This window comes from Felis catus, chromosome D1, assembly GCF_018350175.1.
Source record: "Felis catus isolate Fca126 chromosome D1, F.catus_Fca126_mat1.0, whole genome shotgun sequence".
Taxonomy (NCBI): Eukaryota; Metazoa; Chordata; class Mammalia; order Carnivora; family Felidae; genus Felis; species Felis catus.
This window is the reverse complement of record NC_058377.1, coordinates 18,400,741-18,419,959: the sequence shown is the minus strand read 5'-3', so window position 1 is coordinate 18,419,959 and position 19,219 is coordinate 18,400,741. Positions and strand designations below refer to the sequence as shown.

At 42.9% G+C, this 19,219-nt stretch overlaps 1 protein-coding gene and 1 long non-coding RNA gene across 6 annotated transcripts in view; one reads left to right on the top strand and one right to left on the bottom strand.

Annotated features, from left to right (window-relative positions):
- LOC109491843 overlaps positions 1-13,017 on the top strand; it is a 63,006-nt gene extending 49,989 nt beyond the window's left edge. For all 3 annotated transcript variants that reach the window (XR_002736120.2, XR_006586047.1, XR_006586046.1), the window contains 2 exons: positions 63-145; positions 12,287-13,017. This is a non-coding gene — a long non-coding RNA (uncharacterized LOC109491843). The remainder of the gene's footprint in view (positions 1-62; positions 146-12,286) is intronic.
- Positions 1-19,219, bottom strand: part of TECTA (tectorin alpha) — a 161,446-nt gene that overhangs the window by 72,737 nt on the left and 69,490 nt on the right. For 2 of the 3 annotated variants that reach the window (XM_023239199.2, XM_023239200.2), the window contains one exon: positions 12,162-16,225. The exons of the other annotated variant lie outside the window; for it this stretch is intronic. In XM_023239199.2, coding sequence (XP_023094967.1) covers positions 15,907-16,225 — 319 coding nt within the window. In that variant the 3' untranslated portion in view covers positions 12,162-15,906. Of the gene's footprint in view, positions 1-12,161; positions 16,226-19,219 lie in introns of those variants that run through there. 3 annotated transcript variants of the gene reach the window in all.

Below are 19,219 nucleotides of genomic sequence, written 5' to 3'. Positions count from 1 at the left end.
CTCTCCCCACCCCCTGCAGGTATGCATGAAGTATTTAAAGGAACTTTCTCAAACTTTTCTAGGTTTTTATTCCTTCCCTTTTCCCCCTGATATGCCGCTGCACAGCTTGATGGGCCAGGGCGCTTTCCTCACAAAACCAAAGGAGGTAAGCAGTGCAAACCCTCCCTTTTCACCAGGGCAAAACCACACCATGTCCTGAAAACCTCCCCTGAGGCCTGCTGAGGGTCCTCGGAGGAAGAGAGGGGAGGGACCGATCCCTCCGGACAAAAATGTGCAGTAAAGCAAATAATTTAAAAGGCATTGTGAGCAAAGTAAAAACACACTACATTCGATGCAGAATGGGAAAAGTTGCCTGAGGCATAAAGTCGGTCAAAATATTTCAAAATTCCTCCCAATTTCTCTCTGACCAGACATTTAAATGCCCCACTGTACAGAAAAACATAATTCCAGTTGAGCAAGTTGTCCTAAAATGAATGGGAGCTCTTGGGGAATGTTTTTAGTCTACTTTATTCAGTATTTTCCTCCAAAGCTGGGACATAATTTAGTACATTTTGCACGTTAAACCAACTCTCTCACCACTATTATGAGTCTTCCACATCGATTTACTTACAGGTGTCAAAGGAATATTTGCGTCTGAGAGGCACACGTCTATATGACAGAAAATCTAACTCTTGGGGGTGTCGATTTAAAGTAAGATTAAACGCAAATCCAAGACCTCCCAGAAAAGCTTTCTCCTTGCCCAGTCTTTAAGTCTTTACTCCTATGCTCAGCCTAAACGTCTTAAAGCAAAATGGTTGCCTCTATTTGAAAAACTGCCAGTGGCATAATAATTGCTTTGGTTTTCTTTCTCCACGCACTCAAGGATATTTATATCTCAGCCCTTCTGACCCCTATTAAATGCATCCTTCTTGAGGCAGGACCGGGGCAATGTGCCGTCTGGGCATAACCGGATATACAAGACGGTGGCGTAAATGAGTCAGAATGACTTTGGGAATCTGGGTGCCAGCTAGTGCCAGTGCTCGAGGAGAGGCTGGCCCTGGCTTATCACCGGTTGGGCCGGGAAGCCGGTCCGTGTGTGTGCGCGCGCGTACTCTGGGCGTCCGCTCCGTGGTCACAGATGGGGCAAGGACAAAAAATCCCTTTTTATGCCGTGTCGGCAGGAGGGCTTATTTTGTGGAAGGCGTGAAGTGAGCAAAGATTTTTGACAAGATTTAGACCAAAGGTGGCGTGGGGGCGGCTTGGAGCCAGTAACTCAAGACGCGTGCGCTTTGTGAAGGTGCTGCGCTTCAGGCAGGAGGCGAGACGCCCCCAACACACCCAGAAAATGCAATTCCCTGAAAACAAGCGGAAGGGGCTTTACGTGCTGTTTTTTGGTCTGCTTGATTGTCTCAGGTTGCCTGTACCGTTTCTGTGACAGAGATGGTCAGATTGGAACCAGTGGGGATGGATGCAGTGAGAAGTGCGCTTGGCCATCAGCCTCCAGCTGGTACCTCCTGCAGGCTCAGCCTCAGCGTAGGAGCCAAGGGCAGGCTCTTCCTGGGGCGGCCCCCAGCCAGCGACTGGGCAGGTGGTGGGACAAGAGTCCAGCACTTTCCACCGAAAGCAAGCCTTCTATAATGGGCAGTTTTGCTCTGGAGAGCCTAGTTGAGCTGACAAAGACTATGTCACGTGCTCAGCCGACAGCTCTATTATGCCAAAATCAGGGCCTAATTGGAAAAAGCTTATATGTATATTTAACGTTATATATACATACATACACATACACATCTGTATCCATACATACAGATAGGTACATACATATATACGTGTGTGTGTATGCGTGTGTGATGGCATTATCTGGTAGATACCCCCAAAGATTTTGACTCTCTGGATTTCTCAAAGTTTTTGAGCCCTCAGACACATCCCACTCCACCTCATTAAGAGCTAACATTTCTCCCAGCACAGGAAGACAGTAGAGAGGATTCCTTCCCCTTCAGAAGCTGTTCCCATCTCCTGACTGCTAGGCCTATAATCAAGGTCAAGTGGCAGCTCACCGGGCCTCATGAAGGAGGAAAGGGACCACCCCCAAAGGAGCTGCAGGGCATCCTGGTGTATCCTGGCATGGGATTGGATTGCGAGAGCGCTCAGTCAAGGAGACTGGGCCATGACACGGAATAAGAGAAGGTTCATGCACTTGGGGGCACTCTCTAAGGATACAGGCCTTAACATGCAAGGACCCCAAGGAGTGGTGCAAACTCACTGCTAGGGAAGCTCCTGGAAGCTGGGAAAAGAGTGATTGATAGCCCACACTGAGTGATGCTGAAATGCCTGAATTACTGTGGCAGATGGTAGAAGGGATTAAAGGCTCAGGGAAGTGAACATGCGGGATCAGATATATTACGAGAGTCTGGAAGACCCACTAAATGGCCATGTTCCATGGGGAGGCCCAGAGGACAGACACATCCTCCACCAAAGCCAGCAGGAATCTGCTGGTGAGGAAAGCACCAGCGTCACTAAGAGACTCGTGGTGGTTTCCCTCTGCAGGCCAGAGAGCAGGAGAGGGGGTCATAGAACTTGGTTACCTGATACCAGTGGAGAAGATGGGCCCCCGAAACGATAGAGACCGGGTAGCAGCACTCTGCTGCCTGAAGCCGAGGGAGCCACAATCTTCATAATGACCAAACAGATCAGAGTGGCAGCCAAGGGGGCCTGATCCACAGAGAATTAAGGAGATGATTAACAGAGCATGGCATTACAGGGCAAAGTAGATGAGCAGCTGACAAGGGGGATTGCTTACTATATATAATTTTATAAGGGCAAAATTGGTTGATCAAGAGGCTGAAGGCAGTTGCCCCCCCCCGCCTCCCCTGCCAAATTCTTGATCACTTGCTCAGTTTGTGGCTTGGAGTCAGTTTTCAAATTTGGATCCTGTAGACTAAAAAAGGTAACCAGGTTCCCAAAGAGAAGGACCCTGAAACACCATGACAAATATCTATGGTAATGATTCTCCCACTCCTTCTCCCAAAGACCTACTTCATTACTTCGATAACATCAAACTGACTGGGCATGATGAGCAAGAGGTGACTAGAAGCCTCCAGGCCTTAGGAAGACACATGTGCTCCAAAAGATGGGAGATAAATCCTTCAAAGATTCAGGGCTAATACCTCAGTAAAATTTTTAGAAATCCAGTAGTCAGGGGCAAGCCGGGACCCCCCCTCCAAAGGAAAAGACAAATTCTGCATTTTGCGATGTCTCTACAAAGAAATTCTTCCTTCTTTGTTGTTTTCTTTCGGTTCTGGAGGCCACACATTCCATACCTAGGAAAACAGCTCCCCTATTCCAAGTGATATGGAATTCAACCATCTTTGACTGGGGCAAAAGAACAAAGAGCAAAAGAACTTTGGAATAGCTCTAGGCTGAAATGCAAGGAACCTTGACACTTGGGTCATATATTCAGTAGACCCTTTGTTGGAGGTGTCAGTGGTGGAAAAAAGATAAAATGTGGAGTTTGTTGCAAACCCTAGTGGGAGAATCACAACACAGGTCCCTGGAGTTTTAGAGCAAGGTCATACCATCTGCAGTAGAGAATAACCACACCTCCTGAAAACCAGCTCCTGGCATGTTACTGGGCCCTGTGATGGCACATTTGACCAAGATCCAAGTGACCATGTGTCCACAACTCCCATCATGACCTGGGAGTCAGAAAGTCAGGCGGACCCAGTAACCATGTATCATAAGTTGGAAACAGTGTATCTAAGACTGGCAATGGCGAGCTGCCTGGCCAGGTAGCTCAGACTCCGTGTCACGTGCTACGGTTGCACCAGCACCCCCTTAACCCAAATTACACATATGGCTACATGTGGGGTGGGGGTGCCTACGATAAGCTGAAAGAAGACAAAAAAGCCTAAGCTTGAGGTGTGGATGATTCAGCTTGGTGTGTGTATGCAAGCCTAAAGCAGATAGTAGCTATTATTGCCTCACTCGGGGGTAGATTTGGAAATACAATCATAAAGGGACATCTTTCCAACATGTGGAACCTTAGGCAATATATTTTGTCATGTACCTTGTGTCAAAGGAAAAGTGTTCTGAAGTTAGAACATGTACAAACTTGTAGGCAGTAGTGAATCACATAGCCAGCTAGACAACGACCTGGAAGAAAAAAAAGCTTGGAAAATCAGCGCCAAGGAGGCCTGGAGTAGAGACATGTGGATAGACAGATGGGAATGTACACCAAGTATGAAGATCTTCGTATCATATGTTAACATCCACAAAAAAAGCATCCACTACAGAAGAGGGACTAAGCAACCAAGTAGACAAAAAGACTTCGCCAATTGACGTGAGACAGATTTTGTCAGTGTTTTGGGACAATGGGTACATGTATGAAGTGGCCACAACAGCAGGGATGAAAGTAATGAATAGACTCAGTAGCCTGAACTCCCCTTTAGCAAGGCTGACCGGGCTTCCATTGCCTGTGAACATTCAATCTGCTACTAACAGAGACTAAAGCTAAGCCCCCAGTGTGTCCCTGCTCCTTGGAGAGACCAACTGGCCACTTGGAGGCAAGATGACTCTGTTGGAGGGGCCAGTGGTTCCTTCTCACAGCAGTAGACCTCTACTGTGGGTACTCAGTCAGTACCGTTAATGACAGGCTTACAGAATGCCTGAGCCAGAGGCCTAGAATCACATGCAAAATAACATGTGACTAGGGAAGCCACTTCATAAAAAGGAGATGTGGGAGTGGGCCATGACTATAGGATCCACTGGCTGGAGCACAAATGCCATGACACAAAAGATGCCGGCCTGATCAAGCACCTAATGAATTGCTGAAGGAGCAGGGTAAGCACCACCTTGGAGATAATACCGAGAGGAAGGGGTATGGGTGCTACCCTCAAGGATACTCCACAGGCATTGGGTCAGAGACCTGTATATGAGGCAGTAGGAAGGAGTCCCCAGTAGGGGACAGTATGAGGCAGTCCCCAGTAGGAAGAATACATGGATCCGGGAACCAACGTGTGGAAGCAGAGGTGGCCCCACATGCCATTACTCCCAATGATTACTGACAGATTTTGGGCTTCCCAGCCCCTCATCTCTGGGTGGTGCATTTTGACATCCTGGTCCCCAAGAGAGTACACTCTCACCAGGGGGAACACAGCGAGAGTCCCACTGAACCATAAACTATGGCTGTGGCGTTGCCTGGGCACTCAGGCTCTGTGTTCAGAGAGCAGAAGGAAAGAAGATGAGCTACCATCCTGTTAGGAGTCATTGACCCTGATGAGCGGGACGAGGTGGGGCTGCTGTTACATGATGGATTCAAGGGATAATGTGCGTGGAACTCAGGTGACCCGTTTTGGTGGCTCTTGGTGCTCCCTTGCCCAACTGTGACTGCGACGGGCAAGTGTAGCAACCCAGGTCTGAACAGCATATGGTTACGAGGGTCTCAGACTGTTTGGGAATCAGGGCTTGGGAGAAACCAGTAGATAAACGCTGAGACCACCAGACGTGATAGCTAAGGTGATAAGATGGACAGTGGAAGAGGGAGACAGTGTCTAACAGATGTGACCCTGAAATCAACTGCCATGACAGGGGCTACAGTTCATTCCCTAACCTCCCTATTCTCAGCATCCCCCCCGGGAAGAGGGGGCCACTGGAGCCTGAGAGGAGCTGGCCCTCATTATAGAAAACTGGATCTACAAATCGCACGGGATGCTCCGTGGTAGATACGAAGGTGCCCCACTCAGATCCACCTTCCCGCAAGGAATACTTTCCTGCTACGAGGAGTGTGGTTAGCTGACATCTTCCAGTTGTTGGCTCCTTCAGTATTCACATCAGGGTTCAAGCTGAGGTTATGTCCTTATTGTGTCCTTATTGTGTTGGCCGAGAAAAGCATTGGTCAAAGGCCCCGGGCGGGACTCCTCTTGGCTCCAGGGCATCTTACTGGGCTGGCAGACTGTTAGGTCTACAGCCTGGTCTGTGGCCCCTCCTGTCCAATCCTCCTTCTCCCCCTTTGCTTTCACAGGGGTTATTCCCCAGTAAGCCTTTTGAACTTCTATGAGTGTCTGCTTCCCAGATAACTGAATCTGGGACACCGAGGTCTTGAATACCTTTACGAGCCCTTTACAACTGAATGTTCTGCCTTGTTGTATAATCTGCCATGGAGGTTCCGGATGCATCTGTAGTGCACTTGTTTCTACCACTTAGCCACGGATTTAGCGATGTTCGACCTCCTAGATCCAGTTCAATAAGGTGATTGCATCTAAGGCCATACTTACGTTCTCCCTGAAAAATGGCGGTTATCCAGAGCAGAATCCTTGAAATGGATGATGTAGAAGAAGCAGTTATGCTCCTGAAGACTTCTCCTAAACAGTAAAGACATTCAGAATGAAGCGATTCTGAGGAGCATTACATCTGGATGTTTCCTTCTCTCACTGCCTCACGATCCTCATTCTTGGACATCTAGATTAACTTTTATAAGATGGGATACTCGTGGTCTGTTGGTTTTCTTTTTTTTTTTTTTTCATTTTTTTTTTTAACGTTTATTTATTTTTGAGACAGAGAGAGACAGAGCATGAACGGGGGAGGGGCAGAGAGAGAGGGAGACACAGAATCTGAAACAGGCTCCAGGCTCTGAGCGGTCAGCACAGAGTCCGACGCAGGGCTCGAACCCACGGACCAACGAGATCATGACCTGAGCCGAAGTCGGACGCTCAACCGACTGAGCCACCCAGACGCCCCTCATTTTTTTTAATTAAAAATTTTTTAACTTAATTGAAGTATAGTTAACATACAATATTAAATTAGTTTCAGGTGCACAGCACTGATTCAATTCATATACATTACAAGACGCTCACCATAAGTGCATTACAATATCTTGATTATATTCCCTAGGCTGTACTTTTAATCTCTGTGACTTATTTATTTTATAACTGAAAGTGGGGGGAGGGGCGCCTGGGTGGCTCAGTTGGTTGAGTGTCTCTTGATCTCGGCTCAGGTCATGAGCTCACAGCTTGTGAGATCGAGCCCCACATCAGGCTCTGTGCGGTCAGCATGTAAGTCTGCTTGGGATTCTCTCTCTCTCTCTTTCTCTCTCTCCCTCTCTCTCTCTCCCCTCTCTCTGCTCCTCCCCCTGCTCATGCATACTCTCTCTCTCTCTCTCTCTCAAAATCAATAAACATTTAAAAAAATAATTGAAAGTATGTACCTCTTAGTCACTTTCACCCATTTCACCCACCCCCCTCCCCTTTGGCAACCAACCACCAGTTTGTTCTCTGTGTTTATGAGTCTCTCTGTTGTTGCTTATTTGCTTAGATTCCACTTAATATAAGGGAAATCCTATCATATTTGTCTCTTCTCTGCCTTATTTCACTTAGCATAACACCCTCTAAGTCAGGCCATGTTGTCACAAATGGCAAGTGTCCCCTTTTTGGGGTTCAGTAATATTCCACTGTGTACACATACCACATGTTCTTTATTCATTCATCTATCGGTGGGCATTTAGATTGCTGCCATATCTTGGCTATTGTAAATCACGCTTCAATAAACATAGGGGTACATATATCTTTTCGAATTAGTGTTTTGGTTTTCTTTGGGTAAATAGCCAGAAGTGGAATTAGTGGACCCTATGGTACTTCTGTATTTAGTTGTCTGAGGAACTTCCATAATATTTTCCACAGCTGCATCAAGTTACATTCCCACCAACAGTGCACAGGAGGGTTCCCTTTTCTCCACATCCTCATCATCACTTGTTATTTCTTGTCTTATTTCTTAAGTTTTATTTCTTAAATGCAAAATTTTTAAAAACCTGATGTAAAACTTACTTCTAAATTTGTTCATATGTATTAGTATCATGGCAAACTGAAACCATCAGTTCAAATTGTAGCACAAATGATCTGGAACCTGTTTTTTTAAAGAATTAATATTAGTTGCCTTTAAGTTACATTTCTTTTTTATGCAGGCCTTACTCACTCTAGACACTGAGCTTGAACTAAGCTAATAAATATGGCTTAATTACGAGAAAAATGGCATTGGCTCTTCAAAAACCACATTGAATGACACTTATTAATGTTTATTAACTAATCAGGAAGACTTTCTAGACCTAAGATCTAATAAAAGATGTTCATCTCTGAAATTTAAATAAGGACTCAAAGATATTTTCTGAAAACAACTTTAGCATCTGTATCTAGCCAAGGAGTTTGGAACAGCTAATTCTAAGGAGACCAATAGAACCCAAAAAAAGCTCACAACTGGCCTTATTCTAACATCCTTGCCAGCACATTAGCATAAAGCTGGGAAAAGGGTAGGGGGCCGGACACACTATATTCCCTATTTGCCACATAGTACCAAGTAGTTCCTCTAGAAGAATTTCTCAGGTAAGAAGCAGTTCCAATCAAAGATTCCTGTAGACAATAAGCAAAGGGTTTTAGGGCCATTAATCCATCACTTTTCAAGAGCACTCAGATGAAACAAATATTCATACGTTGTTAAGAATAAATAATACATATACCTTCTCCTGCAGAGGTGAAATCTCACCAAAGATTAAACATTAGATTCCAGAGGAAAGATGGCTCAGAAAATAGGCGAGGTGCATGGCAAATTCAAGTCTGTAATGTGTTGAATTCAAGTGCCTAGCTTTGCACGCCTAATTGGGAAGAACCCTATCTTAGTTGCACAAACCAGTAATCATATATCAAGAACAAGATCAGTAAAGTCTTTGACTTTGCAGGGCTGGGACACACAATAAAACCAGGGGGGAAAGTTATTTTTATGTATCTCTAATGCAGAACAATTTGGCAATATCTACCAAAAGTACAAACACTTTGACCTTTTGATCCAGCAATCCCTCTTCTAAAAATGTATTCTATGGATTTATTTCAAATATGTGAAAGAACATATGCTGTTTACTGCAGCAAATTGAAAATAGTAAATAAAAGAGAGATTGGGATGGAGACACAGAGACAGAGACAGAGAGACAGAGAGAGACAGAGAGAGAGAGAGAGAGAGAGAGAGAGAGGAAAAAATGTCTATCAATAAGGTATGAGCCAAACAAGGTAAAGTGTGTCCATATAAATATTATTATTAAACTGAAAACAAAGGACAAGGTGATTCCCTATGTCCTGCTGTAGAGATCCGAGATCTCCAAGATACATTTTAAGTGAAAAAAAGCAAGGTGCATGATAGTGTGTAATATGCTAACTTGCTGTAGAAGAGGGAACAAAAAGTATCTTCTTTTTGGCTATTAGTTATGTAAACTCTGGAAAGATGTGTAAGAAACTGATAAATGATGAAGTACAGGGGGTTATAGAGTAGGGTTTTTCCAATGGATACCATCTACATTGCTTGATTTTTAAACCATGTGAATGTTTTCTATTTAGAAAATAAATCTAAATGGTTTTTGAAAAGACTTTTTTTGTAAACAAATTGAAATTTGAACCAAACAAAAGTTGAACACAACCAAAGCAATTCGTAATGTCCTATTTATATTCTTTAATAGTGGAGTCAGGCTTACATGTACCTTCAAATATATCAGGTATCTCGGAAAACATTTTTTTCTCTTTAATACGTATTTTTTTAAATGTCTGCCTCATTATATTCTCACTTAACACCTTAATTGTATTACTTACAGTGACTAAGAACCATTCAAGGATGGAGAGTCTGTGTAAGAAAAGACTTGACAAACTGAAATTGCAGTTTGTAACTTTTTGGTACATCTAGATCTTGCAGACCGTAATAGATGAACTTTCTCCTCTATTTTGCCAGCAATATTTATATTCTTCACAAGGCTCTCACTTAAATTTTAAAGAGGAACAACAGCAGTGACAGCCTCATCCTTTCCTGCAACGAAACCTTTGAAAAAGGCTGCATTCAATTATAAAACTTTTTTCCTCTATAAATATCCATTTTAAGTTTACTTAAACACTGATGACTCTGAAAAAAGTCTGAGATTGAACTGAGTGACCTCTCTCACCTTTGACTGTTTACTGAAAGTTCTGAGGCTCTAGAATGTTCTCGGGTTAAAAGCCAGAATATCTGTTTTCTTGCATCATATTATTTGGTTCATTTGTTCTTGTCAACAGCACCCATCACAAGCGTCCAAGTGGTATTTCAGAGGAGCAGGGAGGACAATAGATACACATCAACTGCAGTCTCATGATTCTGGAAATGGCATGAGGACAAATACCAATTTGGATTTAGAGCCATCAGCCACATCAGTGATTTTGTTATAGAGCAAATCAATTTAGCAAATGGATGTTGAGGAACATACCGTTTTAATGACACATAAAGAACAACAGTGAAGAGGGGTGTGTGTGTGTGTGTGTGTGTGTGTGTGTGTGTGTGTGTGTCATGGTGGGGAGTGGGGGGAGGGTTATGGAGAACTTTAACAGCAAGTACTACATAACAGCTGTCAAATGCCTGGATTCCACAGCCAAATTCCCCGGGTTTGCATCCTGGCTTTGCTGCCATTAGCCAACGGTGTGACCTTTGGCAAGTTACTCAACCTATCTGTGCCTCAACCTCTTCACTAGTAAGAGAAGATAGAGACAGCAACAGGGCTAAGCTCATAGGGATGCCATGAAGACCAAAGGGGCTTAATACGGTAGTGCATCTAGAATGGGTTCTGGTTGATAATCATGGCTCATTCATAGTGTTTAGAAGAAATGTGAGAAACAAACATTCTAAGCCTGGACCCCTGGCAATGATTCATACAACCCGCAACTCTATCCAGGTATGGCTCTCCTTCCTCCTGGGTTAGGAGTTTGTTACTCCCCTCGTAATATCCGAGCCTTCAAATAGAGTGCAAGCAAATTATGCAGGTGTCTAAACCACATTGAAGAAAAGGGTAAGACAAAACATTCAATTAGTGGCAATTCTTGTTTGACCTATTTAAAAAATGGGTTTCCTTTCTTTAGTTGGCTCTGTTAGGACCAATTATTGTTTAGGTCACTGCTTCAGTGACCTAATAAAAAGTTGTAAAAATGCCACTGACTCAGAATAATGCTAAACTGTATCAGTAAGAAAAACCTCAGTTGTGTTGCTGTCTTTAGTTCAGAGTAAGGTGGGAGGCTAGCACAGGAATCCCCAAAGTGTATTATATTCACACATATAGGCAAATACATGTATTTGAGCATTTTAATAGATGTTTGTTAAACAAAAAATGCTAAAGATTTCCAGTGTTATTCTCCAATTTTTGAAGGAAAGGAATCAGAAATTCATGGTATTTTAAGGAGATACAATATGGAATGTTCATGGATTAGCTCAGTTCCTAAATCTTGATTACATTAAAAGGTTAAAAGTAGATGAAATGATATATAGGTTTCAAAAGTTATCTGGACGAATTTGGGCTCTGAACTTCTAAGTTGGAGACCACAGACAACTAACTTCCTTTCCAGAGGAGAGTTGGAAAGAGAAACGTTGACTTCAAAGGTTAACCTTCTTGTTTTACGTGCATCTAACTGGGAACTGGTGGGAGTCACACTATCTTTCAGTCCAATGGGTATTGGATGCCTTGAAATATGTCTCCTTTGCCAGTATACTCACAGAAGCTCACAATAAATACTGCCTTAAGAAGCATTTAGCACAGAAGGTAAAATTATATTCTTTGAAATTTGAATAAGAGGTAGAAATATTTAAACGGATCACGATACTCACATGCTTCTGGGCGCTGAGAGAGAAGCGAATGGACTCCGTCTTCTCAATACAGAAATATAGCACACTTCTTGGACCTTCGTTCTTGATATAAGGTTAACTCATTACAGCTCACCCAGAAGTTAGTGGTAAGTGGGTAGGGGTTCAAGTGTCCAAAACCCTAATTCTTACAGAAAATTATTTTCTAAAGGCAAAGAGCGTCACTTGAAAACATGTCGTAAATTTTTAGTGCACCAAAATGAGGTTTTCATTCTTAGAGGATGCCAAATATCTCCAAGGGAGGTCTTTATCCTTAAAAGGATAAAGAGGGAGTGCCAAGAACATGGTAGAAGTATAAACATACTTCCTATGAATCTCTCTTTTGCGGTTTCCATTTACAACTGGCAAAATCCCAATGAAATCTGTTAAAATGGTCAAATTCTTCCCAGCTTCGATCAGTTCCCCAGAGGACTCAACCACAGCAGTGATGTCAATTTTTAGCTGCATAAAAACGAACACGTATCTTGACCCCAAACTCCAGAAAAAAAATCAGAACACAAAGAGAAAGTAGACTTGGATTTTTAATTTTTTTAAAGATTATCTCTATATATATGTATTAATAAAAAGTGCAAAGAATAGACCTTCATGTTTAAATTATATTCTAAAATAAAATATATATTTCCATTAGCTGCAGGAGACAACTGGCAAGTGAGGAAGGAGCCTGGGAGAGCCCCGTCCCTCTCCGTCACTACAATGGACATGTTATATTATGGAAGCACCTATGAGAAAGAGAGTGTTCACAACACATCTGGTAACACAGACAGCTTCTGGGTGTACTTGAACGCAGTTTGTGTCTTCAAGCTAACATGAAACGGAGGGAAAAATCAAATTCATAAACAGCAGTGGCATCGCTGAGAACAATCTATTATTTTGTACTCCTATTTTATGTGCCCTAGAGAGCCTAGCACTTCGCAGAGGGCAAGTCACACACACACACACACACACACACACACACACACACACACACACACACGTGCACTGGTAAAAGCTATCACCAGCAAGCCCTGAGTGGGGGTCAGATCCCTGTGCAACAAAGGTCCTCTGGCTGGCGCTCTGCTTACTCAGCAACACAGCTGAAACATCTGGTGACGTTTCATTTTGTTAAGCGAACAAAATTTTAAAACATAGCATCATGACACTCGGCTCTGTTACACGTAGCTCATGTTTCGGGCTTATTTCCACCAAAAGCTCTTAAAAGAAACAAGGTGTGGGATTTCCGTTGCTTTCTTATGTGTTTACGGATATGGTGGCAGAAACAATAGAAAATGTAATAATAAAGAAAGACACTGGGCTCAGCTTTTTTTTCTCCTTTAAAGCAGTCTGGGATATTTCAACAAGTCAATTAAAAAGAAAACTGATCTCTGTTGTGGCCTCAGCAGCTACTTGTGAGCACGGAGGACCCCTCGGTTTTGATCTGGCTTTTTCTTCTATCATTCCTTTCCCTTTTCGTAACTGAAAAGAATTTCTAGTTGAGGACAGGTATGTCCTATACACTGCGCCAGCAGCGAAATATCTGTAACCCTGGCTCTGACAGCATTTTGCCTCATAAATGCCAATAATATGCTCTCACTGCATGTGGATGGAGGAAGTCAATATTAAAATACATAAGCTGCAGCGATCAATTATGCATAACATTTAGGCTCAAAGGTCCACGGTCTCTTGTCTCCTTTCCGGCCTGTTACAAAAATAATTTTGGTTACAAGTGTCTACACAGCACCGATTTTATTTCAAAAGCAGCATCTTTACTCAGCCACCCAAATAAATCTACAGGTACACATGCTCAAATAGCTTCTCTCTTTTACTTTTGTTCTGTAGCTCTAAAAGACCAGTAATTGTGATAGATTTCATCTCAATCAAAAAGTATTCAGCAATTATTAAAACCATCAATTACAATGCCCTAAAAATACCCACATCCACTGCATTAGATGAGAAGTTCCCCTGACATGCAACTGTATAATAGGGGAATTATGCCTGCAGTTGATGGACGCTGTGTTCTGTCGTAACAGAAGGAACAGGTCTCTAATAGTAAAAAAGCATTTCATAAAACTTTGTCATATATAAAATAGCTCATTAGTTGTGACCATTCCACTTATGATTAAAGCATAACAGAAGTGTTTGCTCTGCCTTCTGCTGCGGGACAGTCAGGGGTCATATAACCTCAAAAAATAAGAGTGCATCTGTCTCCCAGGCTGACGAAAGCAATGGGCTCCATTACACGGTTTCTCTTTCAAACTCGTCGGCACTCATGCACACATACACAAAGCGCCCACGGTTTTTGTCTTCATGACACTGTTGCCACGCTTTTTTCCCCACTTCCAAAAATCTGTCAGGAAAATGTGACTGCAAAATAATTATTCTTGTTTATACCCAGCCCCGATCTCCATTGCTCATTCTTCTGATTTTGAAAGATAGAGTCTTGCAGCAGGAGGATGGGCTTCATTCATCTTTCTCAAACCCTTTGGTTTCCACCTTTAATGTTACAGTGAACGTAGATTTGACTCAGTAGGCCTGGGTCAGAGGCTTTACAGACACTGAACCTGAAGTGCATTAAGAGAATAAACATCTGCTGTTACGGCATAGGAAAAAAATTTAAACTAGCAATAAGAATCACAACTCTGCAGATGTGAAGGATTTGATAAGAGTCACCTAAAAATTTCTTACGAAATTAAACAATTTGTAGGAGCGGTGGAATCCTGTAACGAAGGTCAAAAAGTCAAATGCAATCAGATAATGATTACATTCTTCGAAAAAGAACATACCTTCTTTTTTATGTGCACATCTCCTGCCCTCAGTTATGCTAAGCCTTCCTCAAGTCTCCCAAGTGTAAACATGGTGGACCAAGAAAGACATACATTAAAGAAAGGGAGTACACTGATTAACAAAGGACTACAAGAACAAACACAAAGATTTCAGAGCAGGTGAGGAACCAGCTTTTAAAGAAAAGTGCTTTAAATATGCTTCTGCAAAAAATATGACTTGGAGGCAATTCTGGAGTTTTGACACTTAGACTTTACTCATAGATTAGGCAGAGTTGTTCTTCAGGAGGGGCGGCTAAGTGGAAACGTAAAACAAAAAGAACTGTCCAGTTACGACATCACAAAATCCCAGGGAAGAACTGGGAATCAAAACTCCCTTTGATTAAAATTTCCCACTTTTGACGCAAAGTGCAAGAGCAAGGACTTCAAATGACGACACAGGCAGGAAGCCACGACACTCTCTTTCTCCTGTACGACCCGACTTTTCTCCTACGATGCTCCCTCACACACGCCACAGACCGTCTGTTAGCTAATTCTCAACTCTCCTGGCAGGGACATCCATTGCTTTCTTGGGTCCTTCCTAAAGTCAGGCCTCTGGTCCCAGGAGTTTAAGGTCAGGAAAAAGATAGCTAGATATGAGGAAATACATTCGAACTCGGGAATGCGGCATATTTCATACTATGGACGTGAGGGTTGATACAGTGTGTGCGAACAGCCACGTGGACACTGTTACGTACAGAGACCAGGCTGCTCTGCCTGTGCTGCCGAACAGGAAGTTTTCCTGGAGTTTTAACTCTCCGTCTGCTCCTCTTCCAGATCCTAACAGAGTTATAGGTGCTAACTGAGTACCTGAGATCAGGATCAGGTTGAAAAATGCTTAAAACACGAAATTGTTTCAAAAGGGAGAAATGAAGAAAAAAACCCGCCCACACTGAGAAATGAGAAGTTACTTATAGACAGAATGAAGCTACTAGGTAAACAGGGGCTGACGCTAGTCAAAGTGAAAAACTGAACCACAACAGGAAAGGAGGGAGAACGAGGGAACGCGGAAGAACGGGGGGAGAGAAATGCTGGCCCTTCCTGGAAAGATCCCTGCTCCGGATTTAAATAGTCAAGTTACCCTCCTGCGGGGGACACACTGTTCGTGCTCTTTCCACAAGTATCCCGAAGCGGTCAGGACGACCACGCGGCAGGCACGTCCCAGTGAACACGGTATGGACACGGCGGCTTCCTGGTCATCTTTCGTGAGGGAGGGAGGGCGGGTGGACTGGAGATGTGGCCAATTCTGCTGGCTGAGCTGAAGAAATCTGTGGTAGAAAATACCAAAAACAGTCCCCTACCCGTCCTAGGGGGAGAAATATACAAAACCCCCCTGAAACTGAAACAAAACGAAACGAAACGAAAACAACCTTCTCCCTCCTAAAGAAAACCATTGGGAACAAATGCCCTGCAAGAAGTCCTTATGTATGTGTTTTTACAAGGCTGGTAGAGGTTATTTTGTTTTGGATTCCACATAAATTTTATCTCCATCCCTAATGCCAAAAGAATGCAATGCGCGAGAGCTGTACTTCATTTCCTCTGGGCCAAAGGGTGCTTCGTGGTCAAAATAGTAGAGAAGCATGTTGCTCGTGGGTAACTGCACTAGAGTTTTTAATTGTTTCTTTAGTTCTGCAACTGTTTGGTCCAGACGAATGCTCATTTCTTCCACCTGATCGTTGAAGTGGACTTCTACTTTCGCGCTGCTCTGGGGTCTTAGGTCCACTTCTGCCAAAGGCTCCAACTTCCCGTATTTTGTAATCAGTTCATGATACCTAGAAGGATAAAAAGACAGTGTCAGCTTAAGCCACTAGCATATGGACCACGGACTTTTTCAGAACTACGGGTAAACTGCACTGCCACCACCCTATTCTAACATGATCTCCATGGAGCTACCTGACAAGTTATTTGTGTCATCTGTGATCTGATACGGTTGCCCTCTTGAGGTTACAGTAAAACCACATTGTTGTGGATAGAAGAGTCTGTCCTAAAGATGGTCAGCATGCCTGCTGTTAATCATTATTTACGGATAGACTTAGAGAGGAAAGGAGAACCGAGAAAAGTAGACACTCCCGGAATTTCAGAGCGACGTCTAACCACTCTGTAAAACTCGCTTACTTGGACGCATCATCAAAAAGGGCAGACATCTAAGCACATGTTCCTTGGTAACAGATGGGAAGGTGGAAGCAGGCTGGCTTCTCGCCACCAGAGAAGATGACTTACAAACAAAAACAACAACAACAGTCTAGTTGTATGTGAGCTATTAATCTAGCTTTTTCAGTGATGCCTTGTTTGAATGTTCCAGCCTGGTCTTGTTGGCTGCAGTACAAGGAACTTGTGGAAGACTCCAGAATACATTCTCGTGAAAAAGTGGCAAATGGCCAATGAGGAACAGAAGTTCCTTGATCAAGGTGGGAAGAAATGGCAAAAGATGCTACGAGGAAGGTGAGTTACAGAGGTGAGAGCAGGGCCCACAAAGTCAAGTTTCCTATGTGGAAGATCCTGTCTCTACTGCCAGCCTTAGAGGATCTGGGTCTGATTATACTGAGGAAGCTGAGCAGTTCCTACAAATCAGAGAAGGAAAAAATGATGAAAAAACCTGATATCGGCTTTATTATAACCGAGACACTGACGTTAATTCGCGATCAGAGTACAATGGTCACGTAAGATTATTCCCTCACCTCCCCGTTCCTCCTTCTGGCTTTAACTCAGTTACATCAATGTTATAGGTTGGTAGGAACATTAAAGACAGAGGCAGACGCCTGTGATTAGGGATGGAGGTAATCATTTTCATCAAAGGGAGTAACAGGTTATGGTAAAATAGTACTTGCTTTGCAGTCAGAAGATCTAACTTCAGAGTCCTGACTCCATCTTATAATTAGCTATGTGACTTATCGACTCAATCCCTTTGGATCTCAGTTTCCGTATTAGTAAAGCTGGGATAAAAAGTCTGCCCTTCCTACCTTATAAAACAGTCAAGAGAATTATATAAAATAATAGATGAGAGAGTACTTTGCGAATTCTAAGTTTATATACAAATAAAAAATGTCAACATTACATTCCTATTCTGGAATTTACAGTGTCAAACCATACACACCCTTTAGAAAATAAATACTTGAAATCCAGGTAGAACTTCTTGGAAAAGATGGTGGTATGATGACACAGTTTACAGAATCTTCTCTCCTAGAACTTGTGTCAAAAACGGTATTTTTTTTTAAAGGGTAAGAATATCGCCAGCAACAACTAACAAAAGAAGAGAGGGAGTAACCTTACCGGGATAGCCTTTTAGAAAGGAACCACAGCCGTGGACTATGTGGTTCTGCTAGCAAAGATTCTAACCCAACCCTCAGAGTCCATTACGGAGAAAGAAAGTAAAGAGGAAAATCCTGAGCTAACACTTCCCAATTTACAGAAAATTGGGCTGAAGGGATGAGGAGCCAGCCAGGAGAAAGACTGAGGAAACACCGCGGGGACCAGAAGCCTCTACACCCCACTGCCAGGATGTCAAGATCTTAGCAAAGGAAAACAGGACAGAACAGAACAAAACAAGCTCAAACAAACAAAAAGCGAAACTACCAGGACCTGAAATTTTCCCAGGCTCCAAACTGAAAAAGTGAAATGATTCAAACTCCAAGGTTATCTTTCCCGACCCCCATCTCTTCATATATGACTTCAAACAAGTGAAACAAGGCTATGATAATTGGGCAAAATCTCAGAAAAGATAGCAGAACCCAAGAGGCCAAATAAAGCTAAACCCAACTCCAGAGATGTTTTCCCTTCAGACTACAGAAAAGTAGAATCGTAATACCTCACTCTCACTCTCAAACTCTGCCTAGGAGGGACAGAACAATGGTGAAGGGGTCAAGGAGAGTTTACTTATACTATGTTTCAGTAAAGAGATGGTCTGGAGAGAGGTGCCCACTTTTAAGCCTAAGTGAGAAGACACAAAATGGCAACTAAACGCATCCCATAGCAAAAGGTAGAAAAGAAAGAAACACAAAGTAAAAGGCAGAGGCAGAACTCAACCCGAAAGAAAACATAATCAAAGGAAAGTGGCCTAGAACTTAATAAATGCATGAATATGATAAAACACGAGCTCAAAGACAAATGATGGACAGCAGAATGAGCTGAAAAGAAAAATTGCAGAGCCAGTGACACAAATGGAGGAGCAAAACAACGCCAAAGCTCACCAAATAAATGTATCAGAAAGCATGACCCAGGGATACTATACCTTGCCAAGTTTTGTTCAGAAATACACTTAAAAGGCAATTATTCTGGGGGCGCCTGGGTGGCTCGGTCAGTTAAGCATCTGACTCTTGATTTCGGTTCAGGTCATGATCTCACAGTTTGCGAGTTCAAGCCTCGTGTTGGGCTCTGTGCTGACAGCACAGAGCCTGCTTGGGATTCTCTCTCTGCCCCTCCCCTGTTCTCTCTTTCTCTCCCTCTCTCAAAAATAAATAACATTAAAAAAAAAAAAAAGAGGCAATTATTCTATAACAAGAAGAACTCAGGGAATAGGGCACCCGTGAGTTCTTCTGAAAAACACTGCTCAACAATGAAATTAAATAGCTAGCAGTAAGCTCTAAACATATTTAAATATTAAAACTAAAACTTAAAATAGTAATTATATAATCTTAGAGTTATTTATACCTGACACTAGAGCCAACTGAGTTAATCTCACCCATAAACATATTTGTACACAAAAGTATGACCCACAGGCAGAAACTAGCCTACTTGCCACAACAGGCCAAGTCTATCTACAAATTAAA